The 18351-nt window shown below is 41.2% G+C and overlaps 1 protein-coding gene across 1 annotated transcript in view; it reads left to right on the plus strand.

The window, feature by feature from the left end:
• si:ch73-211e3.1 (mastermind-like domain-containing protein 1) overlaps window positions 1-18351 on the plus strand; it is a 72425-nt gene that overhangs the window by 38869 nt on the left and 15205 nt on the right. Inside the window, exon 2 of the mRNA XM_053499322.1 lies at window positions 4765-6420. Within this exon, the coding sequence (XP_053355297.1) occupies window positions 4765-6420 (1656 nt within the window). The remainder of the gene's footprint in view (window positions 1-4764; window positions 6421-18351) is intronic.

Below are 18351 nucleotides of genomic sequence, written 5' to 3' on the forward strand. Positions count from 1 at the left end.
TTAGAGCCAGTTGGAGCGTGTGTTCCTCACGAGTGCTTAAAGCTGTGCTGTCCTTCTCTCTCACTTCCCCGCTCCTGTGTGAAAGGCATCACTGCAAACCGGTGCATTGTATGTGTGTACGCATGGGTGCGTGGGCTTGTGAGTGTGTGCATGTGTGTGTGTGTGTGTGTGTAGCACGTGGCTGGCGGGCGGCTCTTTGTTTATTAGCATATCTAAATGACAGTGGCAGCACAGAGCCTGCAGTAATTAAGGGCACAACAATGGTCCCCCTAATGATGATTGACATACCATTACATGCCATGTTGTGAGTGTGTGTGAGAGAGAGAGACAGACAGAGAGAGAGAGAGACAGACGGAGAGAGAGAAAGAAGAGATTACAGTAAGGCTTGGTTGCTCTGTGAAGTATAAAAGCTTTTGCAAACATGATCTCATAAAATTTATGTGATGGATTTGGTTCAAATTCTTACAAAAGGGAAGTCTTTACTCAGATTGTCTTTCCAGTGGGTGTGCAAGAGAGGGAGCGTGAGCGAGAAAGAGTGTTTATGTATAATCCTAATGACGAGTGTTTTCTTTGTACACATTACACCAGCGTATAGACTAATTGCTGTTTGCTTGGACCTACTGAAGAGTGTGCGTAGGGGTTAAAACCCTCCTTCAGGCTCCGAACTCCTCCTACCTCTCTCTCTCTCTCTCTCTCTCGCTCTCTCTTACTCCCTCTCTCTCTCTCCCTGTGTCCCTCTCTTTCTCTTTTCCTTCACATGCATACATGTGCACGCACACACGGCCCTCATCCTGTTACTGTGTTCTCTGAGGGAGTGGCTCTGTCCTCAGTTGCCCGCCGTACTTTAAAACATATGAACCGCCCAAAGCCCTTACCCTCTATCACTCCTCAAATACACAGCCCTAAATGCCCCCCAGGGGAGGCAACAGGCTCTCAGCTCTCTCTCTCTCTCTCTCTCTCTCTCTCTCTCTCCCACTACAGAAAGGCACGGTTACAGACGTCCCTGCTCAGAAATGTATATTATTCGAATGTACTTCCCTTAGGTAAAAAGATTTCTTTCAACTTTAAGTTGTTCTTGAGGTGATCATTTTTTATTTAATTTATTTATTTGTAACACATTTGGCTTAGTTGGAACCATCTATAACGGATGTTTGAGGAGTTTGCACCTTCTCTCCATGCTTGGTGGATTTCCTTCGGGTTCCCCCGTTTCCTCCCACAGTCCAAAGACATGCAGATTAGGCTAACTGGTGTTCCCAGGTTGCCTGCAGTGTGTGAATTTGCATGTAAACGTGTGTGTGAATGTTGACCAGAGGTCCTACCTTGTTCGTACAAAATGGATGGATCATGGTAGGAAATGCAGTGGTCACTAGCACGGTCCCTAGTTGGACTACAGATGGATGGATGGATGGAAAGGCAATACTAACTTGACTATACTATTCAATGTGGGTTCAACCTTTACATTCATTTTTCTCCTGATTAGGGTGAATCCAGTTTAGAGTGGTCAGTTGAAATTAAAACCCAAGTGCAAACATGGCCATAATATGGGAAACTACACGCACCTGTGCTTGGGATTAAACCCTAGAGCTTTAAGTCGCCTACGCTGCCCACTGGGCCAGCCAGCACTGCTATATTCTAGCAGTGAAGATTTCAAACTACAGATTTATAAGAGAGAATGTCTCATAAAACTAAAGCTTTTCAGTATATCAAGTAATCCATTCATCTTCTATACCGCCCCCCTGGCACCTATTCCAGGAGACTTAGGGCAAGAGGCAGGGTACACCCTGGACAGGGTTCCAATATATCTCAGGGCACACACACACTACAGGCAATTTGGGACCAATTAATGAAATTTGCATGTCTTTGGGCGGAGGAAACCCACCAAACAAAACCAACTCCATGCATAGAGACCCGAGGCGGGAATCAGACCGTTGACATTGGAGATGCAAGGCTAACCACTACTCTCCATGCCACCTTCCAGTGATCCAACAATATTGTACCAAGTCATTCTGGTTGCTTTGGCTTCCTTGAAGGTGTTGGCCTGTTCATGTTTAATAAAATGTAGTGTAAGGTGTTTAAAAACTCTGTTTATGCATTTGCATTAATAATGCATAATTACATATCCCTATAAATAGAAGGTGAGTCAGTCCATCTCTTAATGGATAATTTATTTAGATTAAGACCTTAATTAACAAATAGAATGAAATATATATTAAAAAAGGTTTGTGATTCTCATACGCATTTATTGACCCAGGAACTGGCCTTTTATTAAAAGTGAGTCCTATTGAAACCTGTCTTCCTTTATTTTTGGCAGTTCAGTGAAACATATGGAAATTACCTTCAACAGTATTCCCACATGCTCTACATTAGCATTTGCTCGAAAAACATTTTAAATGAAGATGCATACACTGAAAGGCTTAGAGATATCTACCGCCTGGTAGTGTTCAAAAAGCCTTCAGCAAGTAAATTGATTTGATTTAGTTCACAGAGCAGAGAAGGACACATTGGTCTGCACTGAGCCGGATCAATAAAAGCTTTTATGGAAGGTCCACTTGTAAGAGTAATAATAGGATCTAGGCTATAACTAAGATTAATAGCTGCGGAATGATGAGGAGAAAACACCAGATGTAAATCATTAAGCGCCGCTGTTATGTTTAAAATATCTTCATGACGAGAATAGACACTGTTTTAGAGGTACAGAAACGCAATTCACATCCAAAAAACGGAAAGGCATTAACGTCCGCATGTAGGGGCGGTAGGGCCGCGCACGTCACGCCGTTTTGTGATACATCGTATAATCCCATTAACGCTGACTCTAGTGGTGTGTGGTTCGCGCATCCATGTTTTGCATTATCATCGAGATGCTGATCAGTATTGCAATCAAATAGACACAAGTGTAAAAGTGTTAGTTTGCATGTTAAAAAACTTCGGTGGAAAAAAAAAAAAAGTCATATAGCAAAAGCGAAAATGAACTCATCACTGATACTAAAATGAAAGGAAGTTGTTGATAACATACGAGGAAGTGTGTGTTTATGCGTGTTTTCCCATATACAGTATAAATAATAGAACTCAAAAAAATCTCTCTGTGCCATCTCTCAAGAGCCACAATTATAAAGTATATGCACAGGATCATAAGGTTTGGATGACAGGTCTGTGCGCTCTTTCCCTACTTATAATGTGCACACACACTCACACACACACACACACACACACACAAGCGCACACGCATGCCTGCTCTCAGCGGTGACAGATGGTGGTGTCAGTCATAATGAGATAAATCCGATTGCTGCCGAATGAAAGATGTCCCTCCAATCCAGAAGGGGGGGGGGGGGATAAGAGAGGGAGGAGAGAGCATGAGAATCGATGTGTCTGTGTCTATATTGATGTGTTTGCTTAGAGTAAAATTGGCATAGAGGAAAAAATGTGTGTGTGTGTGTGTGTGTACGTCAGTATATTTCTGTGTGTATGAGTGAGTGAGTGAGTGAGCAAGCGAGTGAGACAGAAAGAACAGTAACACTCAAATGATGGCTGAAGTAATTCATATTCTGTTACACATGCAGACACCCCTTCCCTGTGTGTCACGTGTTCAGCCTGCACAATCCTACCCATCTCTCTAACACACACACACACACACACCACACAGAGCACAGCAGGGTGGACACTGCAGACAGCTTGGCGATACAGGGAAGGTGTGTCGACTGAATTCTATTGTTTTAGAATCTATGAGAAAACACATCTTGAGGGGGAAAAAAAGAGAAAACAGGGTGATGAGAGGTGGAGGAGGAAGAGTGGAACGGAAAGAGTGTGTGTGTGTTTAGGAAGTTGATTACATGGGTCACGCCTCTTCTATTCAGACAAATATACTGTGCGTGTACAAATATACTGTGTGTGGATAAAGTGGACTTTTTTTCGTTAAAAAATGGATGAGAACGTCTTTAGAAGTGTGTGTTCTTTCTCTTCGGGACGAGAACAAACTGAGGTTCAACATAAACATAAAAATAAACTGAGGTTGAACACTATCATGTGGTTGCTGTTATTAAATAAAGTCATTCTCTGTGGTTCTCTCGTTCTCACACAGACTGGATTATGGGTTGTAAATATGCTGCTTTCTAGTATGATATTACTCAAGGTATCCCTAGGCCATTTTTTTTTTCAGTTTGACACATTTTTAACTGGTCTCCTGCTGAATTAATCCGCAGTCGCCATTTTGACCTCACAACTTTTCCTCACAACTTGTACAATGGCTTAATCTTTTCACTATGCCTATAGGCATCCTCTCCAGGCTATGTGGCTGCAACAACACAGTCACTCGGGTGTATTCCTGCGATGCATGTTTGCAAGCATCTCTGGATGTCTGTGATTGGTGGATTTTTAGTTGTTATCCATCAAGAGGACTCTTGAGAGATCCAGGGCTTAGAACTTGGGTAAATGTGGTAGACTGACAAAGTGATGACTGAGGCAGTAATGAAAATGGTTTGATGAAGGATCCCTCTCCGAGCAGCCGAGTGGCTGATGTGATCAGTGTCTATTCATCACTGATTATACCTCACACATGTATACTTATTGCTGTATGTAAATATGGAATATTAAATGTTTGAATTGAACGAAATTCTCCACGTTTTGAGTAACATATCATTTTGTGCTCATACAGTACCTTGTCAGATGTTTCAGATGTAATCTGATACCATGCTTTTGCAGACTTTTACAAGTAAAATAAATGACAACAGAAATGCAGTTTCTAACAGTGTTATCTCTTTCTTCTCTAAGCTGCCAGGAGTGAAGAGGAAGCTGACTGGGGCTGTGGATGGTGCTGCTTCAGTAAACGGGGTCTCTGATACCTCAATGACCCAAGGTAATGCCAAGCGACTGTGCCTTCAAGATGTTACCCTGGCCATGGGTCCGAGCTATTCCCAACACCCCTTCGCCTCTGGAACTGGGATGGGTAACCAAGGAAGTGGGCTAGATGGTAACAGACTGAACAGTAACAATAATGGTTTGAGTTCTCCTTACGCTATGCCTCCTAAGCCTAACCCTGGAGCAACAGCTGTAGGCTCAGGAAGTCTGGCACCTACCTATAATCCGAATGGGAACTCAGCAGCTCCTTCTGTTGAACAGGAGCTTCAAGAGATTTTGGATGAACTTACAAAGAATCCTGACCCTTCTTTACCTGAGCTGGATATCGAGAAAATCTTAGGAAACAAGGTAGATGAGCAAACAGGGTGTGCTGGAAGCTTTGCCCACCCTGAAGGGAGTGGAACTCCAAAGCGTTCCCCACAAAGAGCTTCTCACTTGGAAGCCCACCTTACTCAATCCCCTGTTTTTTCCCAGGCTGGCTCTCCACAGATGGGCCCTAGTCCAACTGGTGCTCCTTATACCCTACCCCATCCATCCAAACCAGTCCCATCCCCACTTTCAGCATCGCCACTTTCCTCTTCTTCTTCCCAGACCCAAAATCAGGCTCGATCTCCGATGCTTTCAGCCGCACTTTCCAACCGGTCCACTTCCAGTTGGCGTGAAGTATCACGTGCCCAGCAGCTTCAGCAGTTGGCATCAAACAGTAAGCACCACTCCACCAGCAGTGGAGGACCACCACCAGCTCAGTCAGGTTTGCCTTCACTGAGCCAGCAGGGATCCTCCTGGGCCGGTCCATCTCCCCCTTATCGGCCAGGGGACAAGCTTCCCAATTCATCGCCCCACCAGCAGCCCTTCAGCCCAGCCAGCAGCATTCAGAGTCCTCAAAGCTCTCTCATCTCCAGCATAACTCCAGCCCCATCTGCTGGACCTTCTCCCCCATATAGACCAGAAAAGCTTGCCAGTCCAGCTCTTGCTCAGCCACCTTTTAGCCCTCAAAACCCACTTCTTCCAGGAGGTACTCCATCTGGAGGCTCGAATTCTGCTGTCCAGGGATCTCAAGCAAATTATCTGAGTGGTATTCCCCCATCAACAGGTTCCACGGGGCCATCTCCCCCTTACCGAACAGACAAACAACACCCTAGCCCAGCTGGTCCAACTCAGCCTGGAACTCAGCCTTCCACACAGGGCTGTCCCTTCAACTCACAGAATAGTCAAGCACCCAACATGTCCAGTCAGCTCTACAAAGCCATCACAGCCAGCCAGCCCACCAGCAACAGTCTCAAAATACTCATGCAACAATCGCAGACAAAATCTGTCCAGATGCAGCTCAGCAAAGGCAACCCCTGCAGCATGGGTCCAGAAAGTTTCTCTTTGAACAACACCAAGCCCTTGCGACATTTCGATCCAGAACCTCATGGTTCCAAGATGGGGACTATTCCATTGGGCGGATTCCACAATGGCAGCATGCAGTCCATAGCACCTACATCGGCCACAGGGCACGTACATCTGCTTCAACAACGCATGCAGAGAGGGATGCAGGCCGATAGCATGTTACCCCATTGTGGAGAGGTGAGTTATTCTGCTTTCTTAGTTTTTTTCTATGTTTATTGAAGTTGACATATCAGGCACAGCTATACAGTGTTTCAATAAACAATAGACACACAATATATCCTTAATAATGGCCACGGATCAAGTTACCTCAAAGTCTAGCTAAAGGAGGAGATTATAGTACCAGTGTTCACCAGTGCAATATCTGTTTATGCAAACCAGTCGTGATAATTTGAATAAGTGTCTTCAACACTTCTTTAAGATGTTGGCCTTGAAACGCTTGTTTGTTATACACTAGAGCATTGTTTTTGAATGACTTGAATGAGGCAAAGAGTTGATGGGCTGATGTAAACATTTAAAATGACTTGGATAATACAAGGATATGAAAGAATGCAGAGTATCTTAGTACTTTTCCACTTGCTTGCTAAGGTTTAGGTAAGTCTGTTTAATGCATACTCACTGGGAAAGGTCATTTGAAATGAGGCAGGGAGAAAGGGAGGGAGGGATAGGGTGGCACCACGCAGAGTTTCTTGCTTGTACAAGGGGTCATTAAAGAGTGTGTATATAGTGGTGTTTGTGTGTATATGTGTGTTTAAATGAAGGACCGGTGGATTAGGAAGCATCAGTGCATAATTGAACGGACAACAGAGCAGAGGAATGTGAGTCTTTGTATGGAATGCACATGCACAGTGTATCTGGATTAATTAAGACTGGTCTAACAGTGTTTCGTCTCATATAAGAGCGTATGGTCTCTAAAGAAAAAAAGAGTTCATTAGCACAGGGGTGGGATTAGAACCTCGAACAGAGGACAGGAAACCTTTTTACTCAACATTTGTAATGTATGCTGGCCCACATCAAAGACACTTGGGAATAACTTGAACTTGTTTGTTAGCCTACATATATACACATGTATCTCTTTAATACATGCTCTGTATTGTTTGTTATCCTTTAACAAGTATTTTATCTCTTTTGTCATAACTGTGTATGTGTGTGTGTGTGGGTGGGTGGGTTTACGCCTGCGCGTGTGTTTGCACAGGCTAATGGGAGAAACGATGTGATAATCTGCGCGCATTAAAGAGAGAATGAGAGGGTGCCTCTTGATGGGTGTGCGTGTTGGACAGGCACTGAAGAGGAAAAAAAAGAGAGTGCGAGTGTGTAAATGTGTGTGCGTGTGTATAGAGTTTCAAAGTACCGCCGCAGCATTGTCTGTCGCAGGCTGGCGCTCTGTTTGAAGACACAGTCCACCTCTTTGAGCCCAGTAACCCTCTTTCATCACTCCAATAAAAGATAATGAATTTTAGAGAAGGCGGGGGCAGCACTTTGGCAGGCATGGCTGCCAGCTTAAAGAGGCCCTTCTGACACGAAAGGGAGGGAGAGAGAGTGAAAGAGAGAGAGAGAGAACAAACCTGTTACATCTAAACGCACACATACACATATGCATATCGATCAGAGTCCCTTAAATGTTAATAGGGGTAGATAGATAGAATAGTCATCTTTCTGTTTCGCTTGATGCAGACAAAAAGCATGAACTGTGTAGGAAAGGTATCATTTAACTAACCGCACGGTTGCACCTATTGTGTCAATGTTATTAATTAGTGCTTTGATTAGGACAATCAATATTGTCAATGATGTTGTAATTACAGTGTTATGTTGGGAATGTTTATGCATTTACATCTCTTGTAAGCACTGTATAAATTGTTGCATCACTACAATATTACTACAATATCAAAACTTGAACATTTACAGAATACTGATACCAAATATGGCAAGGATGTCTGTATTTTTACTTTCTGTTATGAATTTATGAAGTAGGTTTTTATTTATTTATTGTTTTTGCCAAATGCATGTTATGGCCATCTCATGTGTTTTAACAAGTCAAGCTGAAATGAAAATGTTTGCATGAAATAACAACTGTATAATTTACAGTATATTATAAAATGTCTTTCAGTTAAAAAAAGAACAAAACATACAAACACACACACACACACACACACAAGAGCGCTTAAAGGCTTACGAGATGAAACTGATTAAATGGGTCAACTTATAGAAAGCATTGAATTCGTAGATAAACATTGTGTAAACACTTATATCTACGCCGTATAAGTGATGCACCTGACAAACCGCTGACCCCCACATCTGTTTACAGTAAGAGGAGGACATGAAGAAGAACCGAACCATTATTGAGGTGTTTTTTGCGAAAGCTCTACAAGAATGCAGTCGTTTTCCCAGCAGGAGATGCTTTCTCGGATTTGTTTACTGAAGTGGGGATCCCCTCCTCCCTCCCTTCCTCCCTACGTCTTTGTCTGCATTTCTCTCTGTCGCTCTCTGTCTGTCTCTCTCTCTCTCTCTCGCTCGCTCGCTCTCTCTCTCTTTCTTACAGTCGTGTACTCTGGCTGAGGTTTGCATGTCAAGCCTGGTGGTTTGTAAAGGAAGTCTGTGCCTCTGTGTGAACAGAACAGAGAGGTGAGCTTGTCTTTATCTCTGTCTGTTCATCTTCATCCCTTCAGGCTGAGTGGAATCACAAAGTGCGCATTCTCGCCCACATGCAGAAACAACAGTTTGTTGCTTTTTAATATTCACCATTCATCTTTCACCTGGGCTGCCTTATTAGTTCTTCTTTCCTCTAATTCATCGCTGTCTTTCCTGCTTTGTTATGACAGATTGTGCACAGACCGCTGATGTGTGTGTGTGTGTGTGTGTGTGTGTGTGTGTGTGTGATTTAATGCTGTTTTTGAAGATTGAATATTTTTGCCCCTTCCTACCCTTGACTGCGCACATTCACTGCCTGCTGGTCTGCTCGTATCCCCTGTGTGTGTTCAGTGAGTGTGTGCACAATTCCATCACCAGCAACTGTAATCCAACTATCAGTGAAGAACAGTTGTACAGGGTGCAGAGGTGGTGCTGAGCGTGTTTGTTATGTGTTAGGCGGCGAAAGTGAGGCTAACTCGGGTGCAAATAGGATAGAAGTTAGAAGAGGAAGGAAACAAGGACATATGTGCGCGTGCACACACACCAACTTTGACCTCAGGTCTCTTTCACCATTTCTGATACTTTATCTCCCACCCCCTTCCCATCCTGTGATTCTTGTCCTCTCTCTCTCTCTCTCTCTCTCTCTCTCTCTTTCTCTCCCTCTCTATGTTGATGTCCTTCCTCCAAGGCTAAAAGGGGGAGGGGTTGAGACATGGAGACAGAGCAGAGAGAAAAAATATTGCATGCCTGCGCCCTCCCTCACACACACACACACACACACACACACACACACACACCGGCCGACTCAGCAGGGAGTTGAGAGAGTAACCTTGTTTTGAGTTCCTCTCAACTCGAGCACTTTAAACGTCTCTGAAAAAGTGACTCGAGAACTGTGTGTATGTGAAAGTGATGGACAGAGACAGTCAGACAGATGGACAGACAGACGGACTGAGGAGCCTGCATGTTCTTCCTGGTTTTCTCACCTATCCAACAGCACATGGAATAAGAATGGATTAATTAATTAAGTGCCAAGACTCAATTACTGATTAAACCTGGGCTTAATTTATAATTTATTGCATCGCATCATTTTAACCCTTGATGCTCCTTTACTATTTCTAACTCATACAGCTTATTATACAGTAACTCCCTGCAGGACAGGCACACTTTCCTGGAGTGTAGGAGGTTTATTCCTGAGTCTCGCTGGTATGTAATATTTTACACAGACATTAGCTGGCCAGCACTCTCACTGCTTTTCCGCTGAAGTCTGTCTGGCTGGAGCTTTGTGAGATTTTGTTGGATGTTAGGACTGGTTATGGTTTTTCTTAACACTGGGAGGTTCCATGTCATTAGGAGGCTGTCCGTCAAACAGGTTGGTGTTTGTCTGAGGTGGTAAACCGGAAACAGGTGAAAGTGCATGTTGCATTGTTGTCTGTCCAAACAAAATGGTCGCAGCACCTGGGTTAAGACAAGGACGTTGTAGATGAAGACAACGTAGAAAACAGATTTCCACAAGATGCAAGGACTTTGAAGAGGGAAAATACAGCACAAACGCATATGTATTTATAATTACAAGGAGCGTTCAAGTCAAAGAACTGTGATGGAATTTCTCGTGAATGGCGCAAAACTAATTAACATTTACAGAAGACTACAGATAGCGCAGTAAAGTGATGACGCTCTTAGCCGCAGGAAAACATTTCAACATTGCAAATGATTTAAAGAAGGCCGTACATTCATGAATAACGATAATGGAAGAGGTGGGACGGAGACCGCTGCCGTGAACATTCAGCAAGTGAAATGCCCGATCCTTGAAAATTCGACAGATATCTTTTGGAGGAAATGCATCTGTCTGTGGGAACCATACACACAATCATTCACGAACTCCCGCCTTTCCCGAAAGCAGGTTCACATCGGGTACCAAGACAGCTCTCTGCCTTCAACCGGCACAAAAGATTACTAATCCGCAGTGAGCAAAAGAAACGCTTTGACATGGGAGGCCAGGGAGTCTGATCATGGCTCTGGCAAAAAAACTCAGAAAACTTTCTACATCGATGGTATCCAACCTTCAAACTCATAAGTGCATTAGTGCATCAGTGTATCAGGGGATCGCTTAGGGAAATAAAAGGGGTTTTTATTCTGCACAATCAAAAGTCCCGGTTTAACTTGGACACCTCTCATAACATGATTGTCAGTGCTGTCTAAAATGTAAACATGTTGGTCTGGTTTTACTTATTAACTATGGGCTTACTAAGTTACCCATTATGTTTTTGGATGACCTGCTGATACCAGTGCTTTACTTCATCTCCATCACCACCCTCCTTCAGTCTGTTTTATTTATTTATTTATTTATTTATTTTTATGACATACATATGACTCAAAAATTGTCAGCAGATGCTGTTACTTTTTTGTTTTTATCAGCTAGCTGCATAATCAAGCATGAGCATCATCACTTCGGATCGAGGTTGTTGTTTTTTTTTCCTCCTATTAAACACCATTGTTACTGAGCTAGCCTCATCACAGAGTGGAAGCTGCTGCTCATTTCCCCCTGCATACGTCATTACTGGGAATCGACTGCAGAGGTGGGCGGCGCGTTCAGACGTTTGTCTGTTTTGATTTAGCGCACCGTTCTTTCATCATAGCATCAATACTTGCGTCAATATTATATAACATCATCGTAGGATCCCGGTGCCATACCCGACAGACGCTGCGTCAGACAGGTGGACCTGGAGGTCATTATCTCTCTCTGCTTATAAATAAAGAGACGAAAGGTGGGGGGAAATCAGGAGAGAGATCTCATTCAGACAGAAGAGCATATGAAGGAAAAGGCTGGGAGAGGGACGGAAAAGGGGCGGATGTGCAGAGACAGACAGAGGACATTTAGACTGAACAACTTGGCGACTGGCTTCTGTGACCTGGTTCTCACTAGGGACCTATTATTTTATGATCTGGATAAGAAAGATTGCTTTACTGTTTGAAAGAAGAAGAAAAAAAAACACTTACTTTGATATAGAAGTCTGAAAGTATGAGTGACTAAACATCAAAGAAAAAGAGTGAGAGTGTAACAGAGTAACAGTAAAACAGAAACGTAGAAACCAGTGCTCAGTGCTACAGTCTCTCTCTCTCTCTCTCTCTCTCTCTCTCTCTTTCTCTCTCTCTCTCCCTCTCTCTCTCTCTGTTGTCATCATACTACCATACTACAAATTCCTGTTTAGTCTAGACTTCAGACTCCAACAGTGGAGTCACTCTGGTGTGTTTGCTATCTCTCAGACAAACACACACTGCATTTAGTGTGTGTGTGTGTGTGTGTGTGTGTGTGCCTTGAATATTAAGCCTTTAATTGTATCCATTCACAGACAGAATAAACATTTACACTAGAGATACTTTATACTGTACTTTATACTTTACAGTTCATGAACCAAATGAGCTAAAATACATTTTATCAGGAGTTCATTTCATTCCTTTTTCTTTTATTATATATACCAATATTATTATATTTCTTCCAGCTGATAATTTAAGACCTTGTGTTTTGAAAGTTTTGTCTAATTGTTATTTACATGCCACTGTACATGTGTGGTTTTGTTTTCCTTTGAAAGCCTAATTAACAGTTATAAAGCCGAGTATCACCTCTCTCGTATGTCTAGTTTTGGTTAGTCATAAGCAGTGGTTATTTTTAAGGTAACTAATTACATTACAAAATTACAAAGTCTTTACAAAGTAATCAGTTACATTACAGCGTTACTTTCTGATAAAAGTAACTAGTTCGAGTACTTTTCCATTGCAGAAAATAAACTCCTTTGTGATTCCTCATGCATGTTGTTTTAGTCAAGACCTTTATAAATATTCTACCATCATCACTTAGCGACGTTTGGCCCAGAATCTGTTAACTACTACCAGCAGGAATAATGGAGGGGGGCGGGGGTGGGGCTTGTAGGACGACTCACACACGCACACACACACACACACTAACGGAATCACTGCTGTCTGGCTCATGGATTACATAAATTGTCTGAATAACGCTTTACATTTTAGAAAATATAACTAAATAACTGAGTACTTAAATGGCCAAGGCGTTAGATTACTCGTTACATCAAAAAGTAATCCAAGTACTCTAACACGTTACCTTGTAACCCATCACGAGTTAAATTTGTACTAAATACACTGTGACTTTAAAAGCTACTTATTCGATTTAGCTCAGTGGGACTGCAGAAGCTTTACAGTATATGCGTCTCAGCTGAACTTTTTCCCACAGAAAACCTCCCACAGAGGTTTGTGGAATTTTTAAATAAAAATTATTATATATATTTTTTTTTATTTATTATTATATTTATTTCATTATTATATTACTTACATTGTACTCGCGTTTCGGGTGACAAACTTCACGCGCGGTGTGCAGACTTATAATGACCAAGACGCATTGTAATTTACTTATACGCACCTCAATTTTGAAGACTTGAAAAAACAAAATTTTTACAGACTTAAAAAAAAACTCAAATGATCCCTTTAATGATTAATCATCAATCATTTAATTATCATTAAGATATTAATTGATTAAAAATCTATTGTTTCGTGCATGTCACATGCTCGCTAGTCACTTATTTAAAGTGTTGGGTCTCTTTGAGCGAGGGTGAGCGAATCAAAGCTCAGTGCACCCAGTTAAATAAGATTTTACTCATTTAAAATAATAATAATAATAATAATAAACAGGAAATTCATATGTGACGGTCAGTGTTGATAAAGTAGCGTGCTGCCATAAGTAAATCAGCGTGTACAGGAAACACTGGTTTCTGCTGCTAGAGCTGTGTAAATAAAACTTAACCTCAGGGAGAAATGTGTGTGTGTGTGTGTGTGTGTGTGTGGTGCATCATTAATTATTAATGATTCATGGATTATTGATTGTTCATGTGTTCGAACATCAGTTTAGAAAAATGTGTGAAATTTGCAGGATTATAACCAATACATACATATTATGAAAGTTTGATTAATATCTCGTGTGTGTGTGTGTGTGTGTGTTAGTTATTATCACACTGTTTTGATTAAGCCTTTGATATTGTAGACATTAGTTTCCCTTATAATGCACAAGATATATTTTTTATTATGTGGTATTTTTAGTGTGTGTGCCTGTGCGTGCATGTGTGTGTGTGATTGTGTATGTGTGTGCGTGAGTGTGTGTGTGTGTGTGTGTGTGTCCTTGATACTTATGAGGCCATCCATCAGCGAGCTGAGATTGCTCTACTGCTGCATTTGTTCTGCACGAAGGCACTTTCCTGACAGCAGCCATCCAGTATTCAAAGACACAAACACACACATATAAATGCACACATACACTCATGCGGTTTCTCCTGTGTTAGCTCCTGATTCAGTCTCTTTCCTGCATGCTTCATTGGACTTCTGCGGGTTCGTTTCATCTCTCTCTCTCTCTCTCTCTCTCTCTCTCTTTTTCGCTCGCTCTCTCACACTGTCATATTTTCTACTCTTCCTTCATTCTGCCTGACAGGCACTCATTTCTTGTTGTCTTTCCTTGCTTGCCATCAGAAGCCTTTTCTGAGGCATCCCACAGAGAGAGTGATGAATAGAGGGCAGAGAGAAAGAGAGATTGTGAGAAAAAATGGGGAAAATAAATGAGTATTCAGTCTCTTGTTGCTCATTTTTGCAGAGTGAGATAGCGACCTGTGTACAACACTTAAAAGTCATTAACTTCTTTGTTCCATCATTTATATTTACTTACATTCACTAAGTTGTTTTTTTATAGTATATTACTGAAATATGTCTGTAAGCATTCAGAAGATACGCATTACTGATCTGCGGACACATGTTCACTTCAAATCTAAGCACTTTTCAGACATGGGCTACATCACATCGCAGGTTGATCAATCTGTTAAAGCGACATCTTTCTGTCATTCACAGATAGTTCATGTTTATGTTTATGTGCCTCATGGCTTCACTCAGTCACACCTAAGGCCATGACAGATAGAATCACAGTACTCTCATGATATTAAACATACATCTAAGAAATAAGTATATCAAGGGACAGATAATATTCAGTATGAGGCCAGACTGATTTCAAGTTTTTGCTTTTGTTTACCTCATAAGAAAAACTACTATAGTAAATACTCCAGCGTTTTTAACCTTACTGTCGTAATATGTAATAATATATAGCTGTGTGCAGTAAACAATACAATATGGTATACTATATTAACATACTATTATACTATAGTTTGCATCTATAGTACAGTATACCATGGCATAGTGTACTATAGTATACTACAGTATAGCAGTATACAACAGCACAGTATAGTGTATACTATATATACTGTATATATATATAATATACTGCATTATAGTGCACAAATGGTAGTATACTGTACTGTGGTGTAGTGTACTATATTATAGTCTGGTACACTACTATAATGCTCTACTATGTTATAGTATAATACAGTATATTATTGTATAGTATATCACTATAGTATAGTATACTACTACAGCATGCCCCACTACACTATATCATACTCCACTCCACTATACTATAGTGTGCTCCACTATACTCTGCCATACTCCACTAAACTATACTATGCTCTGATATACTCCACTACACTACAGTTTACTACAACATGCTTCACTTTACTCTAGTAAACTTCACCAAACTATAGTATACTTCACTATGCTCTACCATACTTCACTGTACTTGTGGCATACTCTACTTTACTATTATATATGCTCTGATATACTATATTATACTCCACTATACTATAGTATACTTCACTATGCTCTACCATACTTCACTGTACTTGTGGCATACTCTACTTTACTATTATGTATGCTCTGATATACTATATTATACTCCACTATACTATAGTATACTTCACTATGCTCTACCATACTTCACTGTACTTGTGGCATACTCTACTTTACTATTATATATGCTCTGATATACTATATTATACTCCACTATACTATAGTATACTTCACTATGCTCTACCATACTTCACTGTACTTGTGGGATACTCTACTTTACTATTATATATGCTCTGATATACTATATTATACTCCACTATACTATAGTATACTTCACTATGCTCTACCATACAGTACTTCACTGTACTTGTGGCATACTCTACTTTACTATTATATATGCTCTGATATACTATATTATACTCCACTATACTATAGTATACTTCACTATGCTCTACCATACTTCACTGTACTTGTGGCATACTCTACTTTTCTATTATATATGCTCTGATATACTATATACTGTAATACTTCACTATACGATAGCAGGCTTCCTTATATTTTACTTTACTCCACTATGCTTATAGTATACAGTGCTATTCTGTCGCATCCACTACCATAGTATAGCATACACTACACTAAAGCAATGCTTCCTAGTCTGCTGTGATTTTAAGGATAGCTATACGTACAACATCCTACATCAGTCCATCTGTCTGTCTGTTAGTTAGAAGTCAGACTTTGTTGCAAGTGATCCGTGAACATCATTAGTTAAATTGCCGTAGTGATTTTTACATAAAAAGTGACCAGAGTGCTCATTCAGACGCATTTAGATGCTGTCAGATTAATGGAACGGACTGTGTGTCTGAAAGAGTAGAGTGATTTTAAAAAAAAAAAGATAATAAGTATTGATATTCTGGTTAGACTTCTTTTTTACATTGTGTTATTCTCCTTTATCGTGTGCCTTTTATCCTTTATCTTAATATATACTTGTAAAAAAAAGTTAAGGCAACAACTCCAACAGTCCTGCACTTCATATAGATATAAGAGGGGTGTTCAAGTCAAACCGGGACCAAGTGTTCCGTTAATGTTTTTAAACAGTATATAACTGGTATCTAAGGCTGTTGCACATGTTTACACAGACACACATGTTTACACGCAGCATGCTTTGCAGGTCAATAACAAAGTAGTCACCCACACAAATACTTACTATTCTGAAAGTCTCCAGAATACAAGTGTTGAAAGAGGGAGAGGGAGAGATAGAGAGGGACGTGTGCAATACGGAGAGGGTTCAGTCATAACATAGTGGTTAGTATTTGGCAGGTTTGAGTGTGAGGTCATTGACTGTGGGTAGTCTCTGTCCTGCGCTCTCATTGGCTTGGACGGAGACAGGGGAGTGTCTGTGGTGTAGGAGTCAAACACAGGGCTGTGTGTGTTTGTCTGTGTATGTGTGTGTGTATATATGTGTGTGAAGGAATCACACAAGCATGTTCATTTCTCACACCCTTGTTATATGAGCATATGGACAAAAGTAGGCCATGCATAATTAAAGAGTTTCCAACCAAAAGTAAAAAAAAGAAGAAAAAAAAAAAGAGCTTCATCCTTCGGAGAAATTGATTTATCTAACGCCGCTCGTGTCCGCTCTCCAGTAAAGCACAAGCACTTCTCTTTGATAATCGCTGTAATGAACTATTTAGTCATTAAATTGCTGTATTGGAGATGAGAGTGCTAATAAGTGTGTATTTGATTGTCGTCGAGTGCCTGCTGAGTCGCCGGGATGTGTTCGTGCGCTCGGTACGAGGAGCTAATACGATAATGGGATGGAGAAAGAAATAAACCGGCAAAGATACAGTACGAACCCTCCCTTTTTCGCTTGATAAGAGAGAACGAGGCATAGAGTGAAGCGAGGACGGAGTGTGTTGTGTGTTTATGGGTTTGGACATCTGTCAGTCCTCACCCCGTGGGCGCAAAAACCTCAGACCTTGGCATGCAAAATCTCCCAACCAATTTAGCAAATGAAAGCATGTGTGGGGTGCTGCTGAGTATTGAATCACACACAACGAGAAGGAGACAGAGAGAGAGAGAGAGAAATATTTTTCAATCACACATTCTTCACAATGAACCTAATTCATTAAAGACTGCCAAGCTTTACAGACAGAACAATGGAGGAGAAAAGGGGCGAAAGAGAAAGGAAATGGGAGGAAAGGTGAAAACGCACTCAAAACAGACAAGAGACAGAAAGAAGGGAAGACGAGAAGGGGGATCTTGATGGGGCATTTGAAGGAAGGGCTGGTCTGGGTCTTTATTTCTGTCTCTCTCCCTCTCTCTCTCTCTCTCTAACAGAGGATTTCCTTGTCTTCTCTTTACTAATTAGACAGAGGTGTCATGCAGAGATTTGTGTGCCTGCAGAATCTGCTAGCTGTGGAAAACCGGCACACACAGGCACACACATACACACCGTCATACACACACACTCACACACTCAGATCTACAATGGAGTGCTTGTTTTTTTATAGCGCTTCCTTCCTACACTGCACAGCAAAAAACTCCAGTGTTGGATTAATGACCCCAGAGTTGAATCCAGTCTTTTGCGGTTCACACACAGGAGTGTTTGTGAAGCATCTTTTAGTCATCTCTCTCACAAACACTTCCATTTTAACTAGTGATGCATCAATACCTATTTTTCTGGAACATGTTTTTAGCACAGATCATTACTGGCACTGATGTAACCTACTTAGGAATAAAAAGAAATTATAATAA

This window comes from Clarias gariepinus, chromosome 1, assembly GCF_024256425.1.
Source record: "Clarias gariepinus isolate MV-2021 ecotype Netherlands chromosome 1, CGAR_prim_01v2, whole genome shotgun sequence".
NCBI lineage: Eukaryota > Metazoa > Chordata > Actinopteri > Siluriformes > Clariidae > Clarias > Clarias gariepinus.